The sequence below is a fragment of the Diadema setosum genome, chromosome 4 (genome assembly GCF_964275005.1).
Source record: "Diadema setosum chromosome 4, eeDiaSeto1, whole genome shotgun sequence".
In the NCBI taxonomy this organism is placed as follows: Eukaryota; Metazoa; Echinodermata; class Echinoidea; order Diadematoida; family Diadematidae; genus Diadema; species Diadema setosum.
This window is the reverse complement of record NC_092688.1, coordinates 44,200,562-44,219,921: the sequence shown is the minus strand read 5'-3', so window position 1 is coordinate 44,219,921 and position 19,360 is coordinate 44,200,562. Positions and strand designations below refer to the sequence as shown.

The window sequence follows — 19,360 nt, the reverse complement described above, 5'->3', positions numbered from 1 at the left end:
CCGTACTGCGCGAAGCTACGTCGTGCACGTGCATATTTCATGCGCAGTTATTTTCCTACGTTCATGTAAACTGCTGAAAATCTAATACGCAACTTGACAGTATGTTTACTCTATGTTTCATGGTATTAATAGATGTTAGGTAGATTCAGTCATATAATTCGGCCAAATCCACTTTTGACATGTCAGCCAATAACGCACATATTTTTCTCTCCAAAGCACATTGCCGCAGTCGGTTCCCGTTGTGAAGTAGTTAAAACTGGATTGCGCGTTATTACACGTTGGTAGTGTGTGTGGAAGTGCCTGGATTATAACACTAACTGCTAACAGAGTTGCCTGTTTTCGTGCCGGGGCGTGTTTCAGCGAGAAAAATAAAAGAAAAGAAACTTTGGACCCGACTAAACACTTTGCAGGTTGCTGTTTGGAAAGCAAATGTGGCTGCAAATATCGAAATTCCAGACACGACATTCAACTACCTCCCGATCATCCCACCCATTCACATAGCGAATCCTAACTTCGACCAGCCCCGGAGCGCCCCGGGGTTAGGCGAATCCCGAATGCCCGTGCCGCACAGCTAGCTAAAACTGTTGGTGTCTTTGGGCAGCTGGAATGAATGTGCAGTGTTTTATGTATATCAGCTAGCCTGTATGGTGAGGCATGAATATAGAAGAGCTCTGCACAGCTCCGTGTAGCTGTAGGTATTTCATAAGCAAATGACAACATATGAAAATAAAGAGTGTAGTATTTAGACACAGTCTGGTTCTTATTGTGAGCTTTTGGCATACCAAAAATGCAAATTGATCCTTGTTGGTACAGTTCGACCTCGATTACCTGGCCTCCTTTTATCCGGAAATCTCTATTATCCGGACGCGTTCACACAGTGAAGGACTTATTTTTTTATCCAAAAATTGAGAAAAATCAGTGACTTTCATGGATCTATTTCACGAATTTCATAAGATGTGCATGATAGGTTTCTCAATATCTAATGAGGTAAAACATGTATGATTTTCACACAAAGATATACTTTTTTTTTTGAAGAAGGGACTACAGTTTTGCGCAGGCTAGCATAGATTACACCACCGTTGGGGGGTACGCTATTTACCTGCCTAGTTGCCAGTGCACTGGGACGGCAGCTTGGATGGCAGCTATATACAAATGTACATTAACATTGTGTCTCCCATATCCGGCCAATTCGCTTATCCGGATGAGCGTCAGTCTCGACATGGCCGGATAATCGAGGTTGAACTGTACTACTACTAGACATCTAGTAGACGTAGAATACTGCTAGTAGACGTTTCTAAATTCTAATTGCTTTAATGTGAAGCCCTTTCTGGAATAATCAAATTTTAGGAGCCAACATCCTTATTGTTCTGTTAATTTCAAGAACGATCATCATATAGATCTAGTCAATAGTACGGTACATTAACACGAACATTATTTTGCTTTCAATACACAGAGCAGCTGCTGAGCGGTGGATTTGATATTCAAACTCAGAAATTTTTGTGCTGTGAGTACATGAAATATGAAAAAAAAAAAAAAATGAAATATGCGTAGACCGTGCCGGTATACCTGTACATGCCTTGCAATAAAAGTGGACCACACACTGCACAGTACAGAGGCATAGTTATTATGATGTCATTTTCAGATAGACTCTCAGCAAGAATCACCTGTGACCATCATCATAGTGTGTTTATGTAAAGCCAGTAAAAAAAAAATATAAAAATTGCAGTGAATTTAGTGTTTGCAATTTACACTTTTGCACAGGAGCTGTCAAGAACATGCACCAAGATTTAATTCATCATTTCTTGGTTGAGTTCAAAAAAAAAGAAAAAAAAAGTAATAAAACCAGGTATTGGCCAGTGCCCATATGAAATTGATTTTTATACACTATTAATCCTTGTTTGGTTTCGCATGGTAATTCTAAACCAACATCTTAAAAAGCTTACATCATTAACAACTGCAATAGGAGGAGAACTTATAGTCTATTTTACTCTATAGGGCCTATTATAGAGGATATCATCAGCAGCATTTGTGTCCATAAGACCTACATGTACAGGTAAATTGGCACCTCGTCTACAACCACCCTGTCCACTGTCCACCTAGTCTAATGCCATCTCGTCTAAACTCACTTCGTCTACTACCAACTCGTCTACCAACCATTTTGTCTATATGCCAATTAGTCTAATTGTCATTTCGTCTACTAGCCATTTTATGTAATGTCCAATTTGTCTAAGTCACATTTCGTCTAACACCCATTATGTCTATTGACCATTTATTCTATTAATCATAAGGTCTATGAATAAAATAGTCTACAGCTCATTTTGTCTAATAGCCAATTGGTCTACAACTCATTGTCTAATAGTCAATTAGTCTAATAACCAGTCAGTCTACTCCCAACTGGTCTACTGCCAACTGGTCTACTCCCAATTGGTCTAATCCCAACTGGTCTACACCCAATTGGTCTACTCCCAACTCGTCTACTCCCAATTGGTCTACTCCCAACTCGTCTACACCCAAGTGGTCTACTCCCAACTCGTCTACTCCCAACTAGTCTACACCCAACTGGTCTACACCCAACTCGTCTACTGCCAGCTCATCTACTGCCAACTCGTCTACTGCCAACTCGTCTACTGCCAACTAGACTCCCAACTGGTCTACTACTAGTTATAGTTTTTTTGTTGTTGTTATCTAAGTCTACTTCATCCAGTTTCTTTTTTTCCCAGTGAAATAGGTTGAACACTCTTGGTGCCCCATTTGGTTTAAATTTTTATGTTCTAATTATGACAATTTTTTAGGGAAAAAAGATAATGTCACAGTGTGAAAAACTTGCTGTGTTATTTTTGTGGTGGATGTGTAATTTATATCAGAAGCAATCATGCAGCATTTATATGTCCAAACTTCAACACTCCATCCATTCAACTTTGATACACAATCATAAATATGGTAAAATGAAAAGGAACACTTTAGAAGTACATTATCAGTATTCTTTATTCTGTCTGCCACGTACTGATGTATGTAAACGGTTAAATGCAAAAAAAAAAAGAAGGTTGAAACATAAAAATATGATTCATGTGCAATATAGCTACTATTATATAAATAACTTTGACTATTATATAATGAAGGGATCATGTATGTTTACATTAATCAAGTTTTGGGGCAGTGGCTCTTCTTTAAATTTTGGCAAGATACGGAAATTTAGAAAATATTTGACCGGCGACACGTGGTATTTCATTACTACATCGGATGCCTTTCCTGATTTCTCATTTTTTGGCAGAAGAAGGTCATTGATATGGATTTTATCTTCAAGAGTGAACCTTGTATAATAAATAAAACATCCTAGCGTGATCATTCAATGTCCATAAAGCAAAAACACGGACGACACATATTTCACGCAATTGCGCCGAGATAGTGGGTTTGACCCAAGTGTGACTGAGGTATAAGGGATCACTTTGGGGTCGTTCTGTCCGAGACTCTGTCCGTCCGTCCATCTTTCCGTCTGTCTGTTACGCGTTAAAATCTTGAATTTCTAGGTGCCATTAAATGCTCCAATTTCAATCAAACTTGGATGGAAGATTGGTAATACAGACTTAAAAATTTTGAGGTATGCAATGGTCAACACAAGGTCCAAGGTCACCGGCAGGGGTCAATATCCTTTTTGAGGTCAACGTTAAGTTTTTTTGAGCAACTTTCTATTATGGCCCATAACTTTGCATCCATTTACCCAATAATTGGGACTTTTCATGTTTACGTTTAAAGTTGTTATTTATTCAAAAATAAATCAAATGTTACATCACAAAACAGTTCAGTTTCTCTCCATTTTGTGTCAATCCTCTTCCTTACAAAGCAGATTTCCAAAACTCCATTCAAACCATACACACTTCATACTTCATGTATAACTCAGCACAAACACACTCACACACACACACACACACACACACAAACGACCTGTTATTTCAAATTATAGTCAACATTCACGAGGACAACAACTAAAAACAATACGAAATTTCCATGACATTCATTTATTCATATGTCAAATTCTAAAAGTACATTTAATATCGGTTATTATATGCACAACTATACCACCATACGTCTACGAGTATGTCTGCTAGTAATTACAATCAAGCAATTACAACTCAGCATTCAAATACCGCACCTTGCCATCGTGTGATAACAGTCTTTATCATTATTTAGTTATTTTACGGCCAGAATGTAGACTGGATAGTCATGTCTCACCATTGATTAGTATGTCTTTATATTCAGCATGTGCGGAATAATTAACATCTAGAATAGCCTAATATTGATTTTTGTGCTAATCAAGGGCAGGGTTTGATATGAATAGTTCATGACAGTGAGACGGACTGGACACTAGACAAAATGGTATATTCATTATTAGCATGACCAGATGGAAATGATCAGTTTGGGTAAATTGTTGAGAGTGAAACTATATCAGTTGGGAGTACACCAATTGGGTATAGACGAGTATAGACCAATTGGGAGTAGATAAGTTGGGAGTAGACCACTTGGGAGTAGACCAATTGGGAGTAGACCAATTGGGAGCAGACCAATTGGGAGTAGACCTGTTGGGAGTAGACCAATTGGGAGTAGACCAGTTGGGAGTAGACCAGTTGGGAGTAGACCAATTGGGAGTAGACCAGTTGGGAGTAGACCAGTTGGTAGTAGACCAGTTGGGAGTAGACCAATTGGGAGTAGACGAGTTGGGAGTAGACCAGATGGGTATAGACCATATTGGGTATGGACAAACTAAGGGTTGGACGATATGATAACTAGACAAAGTGAATGTAGACTAAATGACTTGTAGACGAGGTGGGAGTAGACTAACTAGTAGTAGACAACATAGATATTAGACGACATGGCAAATAGACATTGTGAGTGTAGACGATTTGGCTATTAGATGAATTGTTTTGTAGACGAAATGCTCCTTAGACCAGTTGGGCATTAGACAGTACGGGTAGTGGGCAAAGTGACTATTAGACAATATGGGTACTGGACAAAACGAGTTGTAGACCAAATGGGTATTAGACGAATCGGTAATAGACGATATGCCAGTAGACCAATTGGAAAATAGACATAGTGGCTGTAGACGAGGTCACTATAAACCCATGTACACAGGGCTGGTGGAACCGGGGGGCACTTTTGTTTTGCGCCCATACATAGGAATATATAGGGTGTCACCACTTTGGCCTCCCCCCCCCCCCCCCCCCCACTTTTTTTTTTTTACCCCAGAAGTAGCAGTAGGAGAAAAAAATGAATGAAACCTTGGAGCCTGGTATGTTTTTTTTTTCTCTCTTTTTTTTTTTTTTTTTTTTTGCACTGAAGACCTGTTTTTGTCTTTTTGTCTTTTGACAGGTTGAAATTTACCTTTTAAAACTTAGTGTACAATGCTTCAAGCAATATGTAGGTATATATATATATATATATATATATATATATACATGTGTATATATATATATATATATATATATTTTTTTTTTTTTTGTAAGGCAACTGTTAAAATTTCACAGCACCACTTAAATGTACTCTTATCCCCTTCAAACTTTTGCACTATTATAATAAGAGAGGTCATATGCTTAATTTGAGACTTTCAAGTGATTTCCCCCCCCCCACACTACCGTGTAGCTCATCTAATTTGGACTACTAATATGAAAATATCAATTTTTTGGCATATAACAGATAATTCCAACAATTTGAAGTGTGTTGTCCTATAAAAACTTGGAGATGCAATAGATCAGCCTCGATGAAAAACAAACAAAGAGTACCTGTACAACTTGTAGTTTCAATTCCAATGCCTGGAAAAGAAGAAAACAAACAGAACAACTTAAGCATTCAAAAGTGTCACCACTATTCCTTTTAAAATTCATATTTAACTTCTGCACTTGATCACCATACTGGCCATCTTTCTTTAATAAATTGCTTCCCCCCCCCCCCCCAAAAAAAAAAAAAAAAAAAAAATGTAGAAAGTACAATGTATATGGTTCATTTGTTGACAAATTCAGTGATTAGACTGCCCTTGGCCAAATTGTAGCTTTCATGTACTTTCTTTTTTCCCCCAGCTAGTGAAGAACACCAGAATTTTTCGTTGTACTGTAAAACAATATTTTCGCGGCATGAAATTTTTGTGAATTGGAGCAAACGGCCTTTTATGCGGAATGAAATCTTCGCGAGTTGCCTCTAACATTCAATGTATATAGTGTATATATAGATAAGAACTTTTGCGTGCATTTTAATTTTGCGAATCTTGGCTCTCGTGAAATTCGCAAAATTAAATGCATGTGAAGATTCCTTGTTTTACAGTATATTAATGTCTGCGATCAATTCATTTAACCATCTGTGTATTCATCTGTCTGCTGACACTGTATGTACTCATTTATCTCTTTGCTCTTTTGAGTGCCTCTCTTAATTTAACTCGGACATTGTCATAATTTATGGTTTATTTCATGTTTCACCTGCCCCGGTCACAAACAATTTTGTTCGTACATTTATACAAAGTCCATTTTTTTAGATTTCAGCAGGCATTTGACCCGTATATTCATCTCACTGAAACAGCTGGACACTAAGCAAATTTCGTCTGTTGAGAATGAGAAGGGCGTTAAGTTGTCTTGAACACTATGGGTTTAGTGACAACTTAACGCCCTTATCATTCTCAAGCGACGATTTGTAAAATTGTTAAAAACTTGTATTATTGTGCCTCTTTTTTGATGTATAAGACTGATTTCTGTACATAAAGCTCATAGAGACTCTTTAAGATTATTATGTGCTGTACTCAAATGCAAATTTTTGTTATTGTTATTAGTATGATTAAGTACCTTCAGCTTCACTTCTCTCTTTTCCTGCAGGAATGCAGAGAAACTACTGGTCAAGTGGCTGGGTGGAAATATAAGCTGTCAACCTCACAGAATGAAGAGACATTCTGGGTTTTAGTCACTGTAATAAAGTGAACTTCATAGAAAATGGAAGGTGAGTTTCTCCAATATGCTTTTGTCATATGTGATGATCATAGTTTCACATGTCCCTGCACTCAGTAAAAGAAGCACTGAGTTTTCTGTATCATTGTAAGATATTTACCTGCTTTATTGCTTAAAATTGAAGTTGGAAATGACATTATTTACTGTGATATTAGAAGCAGAAAAGTGTGACAGGAACAAGAAAATGCAATTTTCACCAACCCTGCCTAGAAATACCATGGCAAATAAAAAAATATTACAACTGTGCAGTAAAAAAAAAGAAATAAAATAAAAAAAAAATGAAAAAAATAAATTGAAAAAGGAGGCATAGGGCTTTCCTACTATAGACAATTCTGGATTGCATTTATCTCATTGGAATTTCCTGCATTTTGAAGTTTAACCAACAATATTTCCTCAGTACAAATTAAGATGGTGATAGAAATATGGTAAATGGTTTCTATCAGATTGAAACATGTCTTGTGTTTGATTGACCCAGGATCTGAGGATACAGAAAACCGTGAGAGAGACTTGAATTCATCAGAGGCAGGTGCTGAGGTGGCCATGGTCATCGATACGTCATGGATCAAGGAGGAGCCACAGGATTCTGAGGATGATGGCTCAGAAGAGGATGGGTTTGTCCCAGCCCAGGCATCACCATCATCTTACAACGACATTCGATATGATAGTCTGAGCCCCGAAGAAGACGAAGAAGAGGGAGAGCTGCTGCTTGTGAGGTCCAAGCGTAGGCGAGAAGTTGACGATGACCCAGATTATGTTGAGCCGCCCCCCAAAATCGTCACTGTTCGTCGTCTAAAGCAAGAACCTCAAGACGAGTTTGTGGATACGGCACAAGCCATTGATCCACAGCAGCTACTGAGAGAACATGTAAAAAGGGAAATTAGGAACAAAATTAGGAGGGACTTAGAGGCACAATATTCCACAGACGAGGAGGAGGGAGATGAAAATGTGGAAGGGGAGGGGGTAAATAGCTCTCAAGCAGTTGCCTACCAAAGGAAGAATATGCAGAAGTGCTCCCAATGCATGAAGATATTTCTCCAAACAGCAAAATCCCTACCCCAAGCCTTGCAAGGGCTGTGCCCTATGTGCAGGCCCTCAGTGAGCTTCACGTGCAAGTATTGCAAGGACACTTTCAATCACCACAAGGCCTACTCGAAGCATGTCCGGAAGTGTCTAGATAATGTCCGGTGCCGGCACTGCCGCGTGATCTTCCCCTCGGCCAAGAAGCTCATTCAGCATGCCTGCCAGCAACAGTTGGCGGAGAGACTCCTGAAGTATGTGTGCCCGATGTGCTGCCAGGTCTTCGACAAGAACAAGATGCGCAACATGCACAAGACCCTCCATGTTACCGAGGAGCCGAAGATGTGCCACCATTGCAACATCAATTTCCCAGATGTAGCGTCGTACCAGGCGCACAGGGAAGGCATTGGGGACAGTTTGCACTTTGTCTGTTTGATTTGTGAAACATTCTTTATGTCCAAGGCCCTCTACGAAGAGGACAAGAAGAGGCATCATCTGCAGCTTGGGGAGAGACACAAGATGAAACCAGCCCCGGACTTTGTCTATGTCTGCACAACATGCAAGTTCTGGTTCAAGACACTGTTCAGATTCAATCGGCACAAGTGCAAGGAGGATTATAAAGAGATGTTAGAAGGCAAGAAGAAGAAGATTGAAGATCCTGTGCACCTCAAGGAACTGCGAAGTATGAGGGATGAGCGGGGAAGCAACGTCCCAGCCGTGACCGACAATGTCCTGAACACATCTTTCACCTGCCAGCTGTGCTCGAAATCATTCTGGAACGCGTCCGCCCTGGGCTACCACACGTGCCTCGTAAACAAGCATGCCTATGAAGATTGGAGCGACTCGGACGAGGAACAGGAGGAGCAAGAGGAGGAGAGAGAACAGACAGGAGAAGGGTCTTCGCAGGATAAACCCGACAGGACTGAAGGAGGAAGAGTGGAAGATGCAGGCCACAGTGGTGAGATCTAGCAATTGTGTCTGTGTCAGTGGACAAAACATAGGATCAGGTTTTGCAAATACAGTGCACTCCTGCTATAACAAGCTAGGTTGTAGTGAAATTCCTGTCAACGTAAAAATTTAGGTCCCAATATGATAATCCATTAGTATGCTTTCTTAGTTTGATAATAACAAAATTTCAATATAGAGAAAGAAAACCGTTGGCCCCAAGAACTTCATTATGACAAGAGTCAACTGTATTGAAATTTGCAAAGCTCCTAAGATAAATATTGTTATTTGCTGAAAGTCTTTCAGAAGTAACATACATGACCTATCATGGTTTCTGAGTCAACAAAGCTGCTTGTTCAGCCGTGCAGCAACTGACAAGTGAACTATTGACACGTAAACTATTTACTTTGTTCTCTTTACAAATTGTTCTATTATGTTTGATGTATTGAGTTATGTTTATGTTATTTGTTATGATAGTTATCTTGAATGTATTTGTTTACAGTTCTTGATTACTGACCAGCCCACCCTGTATAAATAAAACTAAATAAATAGAATTAAAAGTAAGAAGTGTTTAAAAAGATGTCGTCATACCAGTGGCATAGCTAGACATGTTAATGGACCAAGGAAATAATTAGATGAAATGGCATGTTGCATGGTCAGGTTGCATGGTAATCTGCAATGGTAGAGCAAAATCAGGATGAAATGATTATAGTGATTTCTGCTAAATCGAGCCTAGTTAAAGAAGCTTTAGAATTGGGTAATGCAGGATATGAATTTTTGTTGTTGTTGTTGAAAGCTTTTGTGACATCAACTTTCCATTTTGATCTCACCATATGCAGGAAGCAGAGCAAATGATGATTCCAACATTCTCATCAAGCTGATTAGTAATCAGGTGCTCAGCTACTATGAAGTCTGCAGGAGACCTGAGCCGGGCAGAGGGACTGCGCTGCCAGCTCCACCCGTCGCGTCTGCGCTCAAGACGTTCCGCAAAGAGCTGTGCGGCATGTGTGCCCGTGTTGTCCAGCATGACTTTCCGAAGGAAGTCTGCGAGAAGTCCAGGTCCTACCTGTGCTCAGTTTGCCTGCAGAAGGTTGGGCAGTTCCCATCCTGCCGTTTCAAGTGCTTCAAGTGTCCCCAGGTGTTTCCAAGTCTGGAGAGGCTAGCTCTTCATCTGCCGTGGCACAAGAAAAAGAGAGGCCTCCAGAGAAGAACCTTCCCATTTTCCAGTTTTACAAATTCCATCAGTCCCCCAACATCTGTTAGTCCTCCAGTGTCGAGCAGTCTGTCAATCAGCTCAGGAGTAGACAAGGAAGAAATTTGCACTCAGCCAGTTTCCAGTGCCCAAAACCAGGTTGTTACCAACTCGTCCGACCCACTATTAACATCGCTTTTGGATAAGCCCTCAGCCCTCATGCTAAGCACCAGGGGTGTTGTCACCCAGAGAGACAGCGTAACAGAGCTGCCCACACAGACAGTGGCTACAAAAGGGAAACCACAAGAAGTGAAGGTCCAGCAGCCTGAGCTCTGCCAGGTAGTCAACAAGCAGATGCAGCCATACAGCAGTGCCTCCATTGTCAATCCACTACCTGGAGTTTTGCCCCGCCACCTTGCTGTGACCCCTGGCCAGCAGAACTTGTCACCAGTGGTGAATGCTAACCAGGCCATGAATCCGGTTGTCATGCTCCGAAGGGTTGCCCCACAGCCGGTCTTCAGCAGTGTTCCAGCTAGACAGAACTCCACCGCCTTTCTGATTCCAGTGAGCAATCAGCAAAGCCATGCCGGTCCCATCCAACTCTCTGTGGCAGGGAACTCCTCTTTGAAAAGTGGCATGCTGGTACAAGTGGTTCCCAAGCCCCAGAACTTGCAAACACTGCCTGTGCAGGGCCTCGCACCGGCATTAAATACTCTGAATGCAGGACTCCAAAACCAGCAATTCAGTAATGTTCAGAAGAATGAAAGACCACAACGAAGGGTGAACATACCAATAAGGCCCACTCAGCAGGCTTTGACAGAATCTTCCAATGCAAATGCAGCCATAAAGGAGCAGGATGTTTCCAGCAGTGAGTGTCCAGCTGCAACAACAAATCCATCCAATATGAAAATATGTAGCATCACCCAAACAGGCAGCTCCACAGCGGAGGTTACATTGACAGCTGAAACCGCCACAGAGAACAGGTCTGTGCCTTTTGCGGAGGGATCGACGCCAGTGGTTCAAGCCACCATGCAGAGTTTGGGCGCTGTGTCTGGAGACGGAAAGCCACAACCCAGCGGCTTCTTCCTCTGCCATGGGTGCAACAGGCTCTTCAAGGACATCACAGCTTTGAGGAGCCATGGCTGCAAGGTCCAAGCCTTCCACAGCCACACGCGTGCCACCGTGTTCCTGCCCCAGGAACAGATCCACACCCAAAAGTGCCCGATGGAATCGTATGTGTGCCACATGTGCCAGAAATCTTGCACCTCAGCAGAGGAGCTGAACCAGCATCAATGCATCGAGTCCAATGACATCAGGATAAAGTTGGAGGACGACAAAGCTAACAGCGTCAGAGGTTCTTCTGACCTCATTAGTAAGTGATCTTGATCTTTGGCTAGTATTCCCAAGCAGAGAATTATTCCTGTCAATCTTGAAGCACAAACCCAGTGATTGAGGTAGTGCCAGCAGATGTGAATAACAAAAGTCACCATTCTGTACAGTTCAGTAATTTTTTTTTAAAACTAAATCATGACTGTAAGACATGCATAACCAAAAGTGAAATTTGATGAAGACCAAGGAACACAAGATTAACCAATTATGCTAACTCTTAACATTGTATGAATAATCATCTTCAGACTACCTGGGAGTCAGCATCACTTCAATCACTTTGAGATCAATGACCCTAGTCTCTCACCAAAGTTAAATTGTTGCCAATGAGCAGTCATTTCTTCTTTTTTTGCCTCCGTAACTTAACTTGTACTACCACTCAAACTCAGAGTTACCTTAACAATGCAGCATGCGTGCTTCCTGATGAGGTATGTGTTTTTATTCTCTTTCATCTATAAGAAAATACACTGGTACGTGGGAAACCTAAAAACCCTGTTGAGGATTTTTGGATATACACTGTAATACTACAAATGATCCATCATAATCCCTTGTTTGTTTTCAAAGAACTTTCTTTTTTTTTTTCAGTGCAGTATATTGTTTTGTTGTAATGCTGATCGTTATAGCATGCATATTATGTGCTATTTTAGAAGTCACTGGAGCCAAAGTGTAAAGCCAGTATTTTCATTAACGGCAAAGGTTTTGGTCACTGTTATGAGTCATTTGTTGTTGTTTTTAATGAACAAAAAAAAAAAAAAAAAAAACATACAGAGAAAAGGAGAATGAAAAAAATTCTTTGCTGTTTTACAATTAGCGAATGAGATGAGAAAATAACACCTGTGCGAGAATAAGAGTTGATGCAGTTGCTGATATGGTCTGCTTCCTATTCAAAGAGACTCCATTGGCCTGATTGATACATTTTACACTCCTATTTTGTAACCTCAGGACCACCCAGTGTCAGTACGCCAGACCTGAGCAATGAGGAGAGTTCCACGACAGGAGCCGCTGAAACAGAGGACGGGGCAGAGGGGGAGGAAAGTCAGAGGAGATTCCACGGGACGGGGCTGCAGAAGGGCGCCCTGCCTCTCCACAGCCACAAGAAGATGCATCAGTTACATGGCCAGGAGCGAAAGTCACAGAGGTGAGGTATATAGAGTTGCCGCTATGGGAATCACATCACACCCTGTTTCTCCCTCTTTCTTTCAATCACTTTCTCTCTCTCTCTCTTTCTCTTTGCTTGTCTGTCTTTCTGTGTATTTGAGTTTGAGTTTGAGTTTATTTATAACAACAACATATGTACAAGAAGGTTTGAATACATATATATCGACATTAATACATAGCACACATAACTGTCTAAACGATCGAAAAACATATTGAATATAATCCATAATATATAATACATAAATGATTATGTATTTATAAAAAAAAAGTATTTATCAAAAAAAAAGAGCTACAATATGGCAATGTTGTACACAATGAGGTTGCTAAAAGAACCAAGAGATAGCACAGGTGCTAATAGGTGTTGGTCCTTTAACATGTATTACATGATGAACAAGTAAAATACACATAAAGATACTGTTATAACGTTATTGATTTGTAGTATCATTGTCTATAGTTTATACAGATTTAATATGCTTTGCTAAATTACTTCGGAAATTTTTCCTGGTATCAATACTCCTTAAATTTTTTGGCAAAGCATTCCACAATTTAACTCCTATATAAGAAAGTGAGAGTTGACCATACATAGTTTTACATTTTGGCCCTTGTTGAATAAGAATGTTGAATATTTTGACAATATTCTACTAGATCATGTGGCATATTTCCCTTTGATGAATTAAATATAAATTTACAGATGTAAAGTTTATGCAGTTCAAATACGTCCATTACTCCCAGTGTTTGAAACAGGGGATCAGAAGGTGTTCTGAGTGGACTGAAAGTGATAGCTCGCATGGCCATTTTCTGACTAAGAAGAAGGCAGCTTAACCCTAAGATTTGCATGTACTCCCCCACACTTCAATTCCGTATGTAATGTTGGACTGGATAAAAGATTTGTACAGGAGAATAAGTGTATGTTGGAGGACACAGTGTCGTAAGTTAAAAAAGAATACCAACCTTCCATCTTACATATTTATTTACAGCTTGTATGTGACTTTTCCAAGTCAAATGACTATCAATGCATATTCCAACAAAAGAAGCCTCATTCACTCTACTAATGACATTATCTGATAGTTTCATTGTTCCTTTTACTGTAACTTCCCATTTTTTACTTTTTATAATCATATAATTTGTCTTTTTCAAATTAATTGTCACTTTATTAGAATTGCACCAGTCTTGAATTTTCCCTAGATGCAGATTGATAATCCCCATGTCAACTTCCCTCTGGCCAACATTGAATGTATGAAATATGTCTACTTATTTATCTGTCTTTTTATGTACTGCAAAAGTAGATTTTTTTTTGCACATTATTTGCAACAAGAAACTAATGCAAAAATAAAAGCAAGCACTTTTTTTGTCATGTGTGTAACATTCACATATGTTTTGATTCTGCAGAATTAAACATGTGATATTCATCTTAGCTGACAAATGGCAAATGATTACTCTTGCGGAAGTTTCCAATTTACCGTTATCTATCACATGTTTCCATGATTTATAACATGTATTTTTATATCCCCGTCTATTTAGTGATTCAACTTATTTTTTTCTTAAAGTTATGTAATCCCTTAAAGGGCCACCTCTCCCTCAAATTTAGCATGGCAAAAAAAAAAAGCCTGGCATGATCAGTGGTAAGTATTGACTTACTGGTCAGGAAATGGAGAAATAAGGCAATGAAAATTATTTTTGTTCCAAAAGGTGCTAAATCCTTTTCTGTTTTATTCAAAATTCGTCCACACTTTGACCCCATAGTAAGGCCAGGCTGTCCAACTTTCCTACCTTGGTACAATTGTAGCTTTTCAGATGACCCACATATTCTTTAAAAGAAACCAAAACCCAAATAGTAATGTGGATTGAGTGAAAGCAGCAACATTAGTAGAACACATCAGCAAAATTTGAGGAAGATCGGACAGTCATTGCAAAAGTTATGAATTTTTAAAGCTTTGGTGTTGGAACAGCTGGATCAGGAGACTACTAGATATTATGGCACTGTGTGTGGACAACAATTATAAAGAAAATGAAAATTCAACATGATTTTACTTTTCTAGCGTTATGAAAGAGCACTTAACTACCCACTTTCAGAAACCAGGGGGAGTTATTACTACCCTTAACATATGTCAGTATCAAGTTGATGGAATGTGTAATTTTCATGAAAAATTGATTTTTGTGGAATTCTCTTTATATTTTCTTTATATTTTTATCCACACATGACGTTGTTGTTGTTGTTGTTGTTGTTTTGTGTATAGTGGCGTTTTCCATTCTCTTTAGAATATTTACGCCAAACACCGCTCTATAAATTTCTTTTCCGTTTATCATTTTTTTTCTTTCACAAAAAAAGAAATATTATAATGAGTATCCTTGGTCAGCTGTCGGTACGTCTATTTGCCTGCTTAACCCTAATCAGGCTGGGCTTTTTTGGCTATGCGGGGGGGCGGATTCCGCCCCCCCTTCAAATCTCGCCTATGGAAGGCGTGATCGCGCCGAAAATCAGCACACGCGACGCCCGCGACGTATACTATCAAAATGTATGGTTGCTTTCTCCGAAAAATTTTTCTTATATTTTATATTAATTAATTATTGTAATTTATGCATAAAATCAGTTTTTTGCTCTAAATCACTTATTAATGCTCTAATTAGGCTAATTTCTTTTTTTAAATGTTTCTTGTATCATTCTCCTGAGACATAAGATAAAAAAAAATCTGTATCGAAATTAATTTCTTATGTATTTGATTGTTTTTTGAATTTCTTATGTATTTCTCTGTTTTTCGACCTTTTGTTTTGTTTGTTTTTTGGCAAAATTTGTCACAGACAGTTTTCGAAGCTTTATTATGCTAAAATAAATTAATTTCGTCCATTCTAAGTCAAGATATGAATTTTATGTGAATTAATTGAAAAAACACAATTTGCATTGGATTTGTACACAAAATCACGTTTTGGAGCAATTTTGGGGTTGACAAATTTTTTTCGAACGGGCGTCGCGTCAAAACGGTACGCGCGGGCGCAACAATTTGGTCTCAAAAGTTGCGCGATACTTGAAAGAAAAAAGTCATGAAACATCGCGGCGGGAGCTTATCGCGCTGCGAAGATATTGCACGAAACATCGAGGGGGGGGGTTAGGGTTAAGTATCATATCTTCTGGCCAATCCACAATGACATCATACTCTCTAGTAGACTCCTTATCCAGTCGTTCCAACACCGAAACTTTAAAAATTCATAATTTCTGCATCAATTGTGAAATTTTCCTCAAACTCACTGACATGTTCCTCTAATGTTGCTGCTTTCACTCAATCCACTTTGCTCTTGGAAATGGGTTTCCTTTAACTTTTGCAGGGAAATACATTGTATTTCACTTCTATGCAATAGCATAGAATTTCTTTGGAGAAATGGAGGAAACAGGAGAAGAATGTGTTAAAGTAGCAAATTCCAAACAAATTTACAAAGTCACAGAAACTAGTCACTATTTGCAAAAAGAATATGTACCTATGTATTTTTTTTTTCATTCAAACTTTTTGTATCTGTGTGTATGTGTGTGTGTGTGTGTCTGTGCATACCATACCGATATGTTTATTTGTATCTGTGTGTGCATGTCAGAATTCTGAACTCAGTGATTGGTCAGTTAGTTCCACATTGCCATGGGAATTCTAAAGTGTACCAAATCACAATGAGCGTTTTATTTGCCTTCACAGGAGAAAGTCCTCCGCACCGTCAAAGCGCTGACATAGTTTTCAGTCTTGTAGTTGGAGGAATCGCTGCAGCGAGTCTGAGAGGATAAAGCTGCCCTCTAGCACCAGCTTAACTCACATTGCTCCTCAAGGTAAACCTCAAGCCGCCGTACCACCTGTTCCTGGTTCCAGTCAAGTCTGCTTGGATGCTGTCCAAGTTGTCTGCTGTACTGGCATCTGAAAGTGTACTTTAGCCTCATCCCAGTTGGAGGGCACTGCAGCTCATGGTACAGTCAAACCTGTCTATAGCGACTGCCCAAGGGAGACAAAAATTTTGGCCTCTGTAGACGGGTGGCCGCTATAGACAGGTTCATTAGCATGCTTTTTCTTTACGAGGGAATCGTTCTGAATGGCTGTATATAGCACTATAGGTGGCCGCTATAGACAGGTTCATTAGCACGCTCTTTCTCTTCAAGGGAATCGTTTTTAGTGGCCGTATATGCCACTATAGGTGGCCACTATACATAGGTTCATTTTTCCTCTTTGAGGGAATTGGTTTTAATGGCTGTATATGGTACTATAGGTGGCCGCTATAGACAGGTTGTCGCTAAGACAGGTTTGACTGTATCTTATGTTTTTCTAAGTTCAAAAAGTGAGGCAGTGGATTATCTAAATCATTGGTGGCGATGGTACCTTGACTGAAATGCTAGTGGCCAAATTTATCTAGTCTCTGTTGTAATTTCCTACATGTTTTCCTAAGGCAAGATAAGGTGCCAGCGGAAAGATTATTAGACTGCACAACAGTTTCTCAGTGTATTGCAGTAATGAAAACAAAAAAAGACAGCATGTACTCTGTAAAATAATACATTTGAAAAGATCACATTCTCAATGTAAAATACAGGTAGCCCTGATAATGCTTTTGTTGATACAAGATATATATGTACCATACGCTAAACACTTCATGTGTGTTTTGCTTGTGTGTAGCCTCATCACATTTGTATAAATGTAGTGCAATCAGCAATTACTGTAAAGTGCCACATGATTTACAATTCTAGAATGCCAAGACAAATTTGCGAGAGGTTAACTAAAAAAAAGCGGTCACTTGTCTGTTTATATTGCATGGGCTGCACGCTCAAAGCAGGCCCTGACCGGCTCCCTATTCACTGTAAGTTCCCCTCCATTAAACAGTGTGGCTCTTAATTTTTTTTTTTTTTTTTACATAAAATCTCATAAAAGCATGATTGAGCTCAAAAGTGTGCAAGTTGTGCAGCATTTATCAGTGGGGATCAGTCACAATAGCTGGTCTGTTTACATTAGCTGGCAATGACCTTCGGAATTAACTTCTGGGTTGGCAATAAGGCAGCTTCTTGAAACCCTTAGAATTTATACTGCAGCAAAGGCTCTTTGAGGCTGCTGTAGGAGGCTCGGTAACCATCCTCTGTAGGCAGGGTTTCTATACCTGATCTGATTGAATCTCCATTTCTTTATTCTGTCTGTTTGTACTGAGCTGAAAGGCTGGTCGGGGCTGCACAAGGAGGCTTCAGAACCCCACTTTTGCTTTAGTAGAATGGGGTATATGTCCATCTGTATTTTGACAGATCATTCTCATTTCTAGTTTGCTAAATGTATTTCCTGGAAGAACATTTAACCTGGATCCACCTGTAACGTAGCAGACCACCACTGTGCGCCCCCTGTTGTTTGCATGTGGGTGATTATATGTACAATGAGTATGGCAGAATAAATGGCAAATAATGAACTGTCAAGTTTGCCAGATCATTTCATCTCTATGAATCGTCCATATCAATGATTTGTGGTCACTTGGCCAACACCGTAACCACACAAATTCTGCAGACACAAAAAAGAAGACATGAATGCTGGTGAGATAGAAAAATCAGTAGGAAGTTGTTATTATTTTTTTTAATGGTCTGCCAGAAAAGAAAATATTGCCCTAATTTGTGTCATATCAGAAGAGACCTGTAATTTTTGTTATTTGAGATGATGGGTGAATCAAAGAGATAAATCAGAACGAACAATATGTAATGCAAGTTTCATGCATTTGTGTATGGCTGCATGTACAGTAAATTGCTTTCTCCTGTCATGGTTGCTAGTTTGTTTTTTCTTTGTCTCCCTAAACCACTTTGTTGATACATGGATAGATGGAAAGATATTGGTTTATTCCGGTCAAACAGAAATGTCGCATGGCAGCGCAAAGGCTTACTTACGTGCCACCCATTGGTGTACAGGTAGATACAAAACAGTACAATAATTCTGCACGTTGAACACAGAGAGAACACAAATGGGCTGATTTTTTCTATTTTTTGTGGGGGGGGGGGGGGAAGGGGAGTAGAGGGACAGTGTTTTGTTTTGTTTTTCTTCCTACCTCTAAGTTAGTGATTATGAAATGCTGATGCTAGTGTCTAGAGGCACTGTTTAATAGATTTGATGATTTTTCCTTTACTCCTTTGTATGTCATTAGTTCTCCACATAATTTATTTTATTTCATTTTATTTTATTTTATTTCATTTACCTCTAAGTGATTTTGAAATGCTGATGCCTGTGTCTGGAGGCACTGTTTAATAGATTTGATGATTTTTCCTTTAGTCCTTTGTATGTCATTAGTTCTCCACATAATTTATTTTATTCAATTTTATTCGATTTTATTTCAGTTTATTTAGTTTTACTTGATTTTGTTTTATTTTATTCTATTCTATTCTTAAGAAGGACGGGGGAGGGGATGGGTAGGCCTGCATGACCATATGCCCTGCTGTGATGCACCAACCTGATCCTCCCTGGAGACACAATGATAGCAGTCTCGCCTGCCTGTCTCGGTTTCAAAAACCAGCAACTTTATCACTTGCTGCAAATTTGTCACCCCTTCCAAAATGTGATGTTCTGTGATACTTTTAGAAAGAGTGGTTGAAAAGTGAAGGTTGTAATAAATTTAGGCTGCATACAGTGTAAATCACAAAATTAAACAGTCAGAATTTACTTGTGATTGGTGACAAAATATGCTGCTTGGCAAATAAAGT

At 39.4% G+C, this 19,360-nt stretch overlaps 2 protein-coding genes across 2 annotated transcripts; both read left to right on the top strand.

Moving 5' to 3' along the window:
* Positions 1–6,817: 6,817 nt before the first annotated feature.
* LOC140227931 (uncharacterized) lies at positions 6,818–7,931 on the top strand (the record flags this gene model as incomplete). Its single annotated transcript, XM_072308314.1, has 2 exons — positions 6,818–6,972; positions 7,456–7,931. Coding segments are annotated over exons 1-2 (483 nt in total), but the record flags the coding sequence as incomplete, so codon positions are not given.
* A 48-nt stretch (positions 7,932–7,979) lies between these two features.
* On the top strand, positions 7,980–12,662 carry LOC140227930 (uncharacterized). The gene is made up of 3 exons (XM_072308313.1): positions 7,980–8,955; positions 9,782–11,506; positions 12,463–12,662. The coding sequence occupies exons 1-3, from the start codon at positions 7,980–7,982 to the stop codon at positions 12,660–12,662; spliced, it is 2,901 nt and encodes a 966-aa protein (XP_072164414.1).
* Positions 12,663–19,360: the final 6,698 nt, after the last annotated feature.

Coding starts and splice junctions, on each gene's coding strand:
- LOC140227930 (XM_072308313.1), top strand. CDS start 7,980: ATGCAGAAGTGCTCCCAATGCATGAAGATATTTCTCCAAACAGCAAAA. Junction 8,956..9,781: donor GGAAGATGCAGGCCACAGTG/GTGAGATCTAGC, acceptor CACCATATGCAG/GAAGCAGAGCAAATGATGAT. Junction 11,507..12,462: donor AGGTTCTTCTGACCTCATTA/GTAAGTGATCTT, acceptor TTGTAACCTCAG/GACCACCCAGTGTCAGTACG.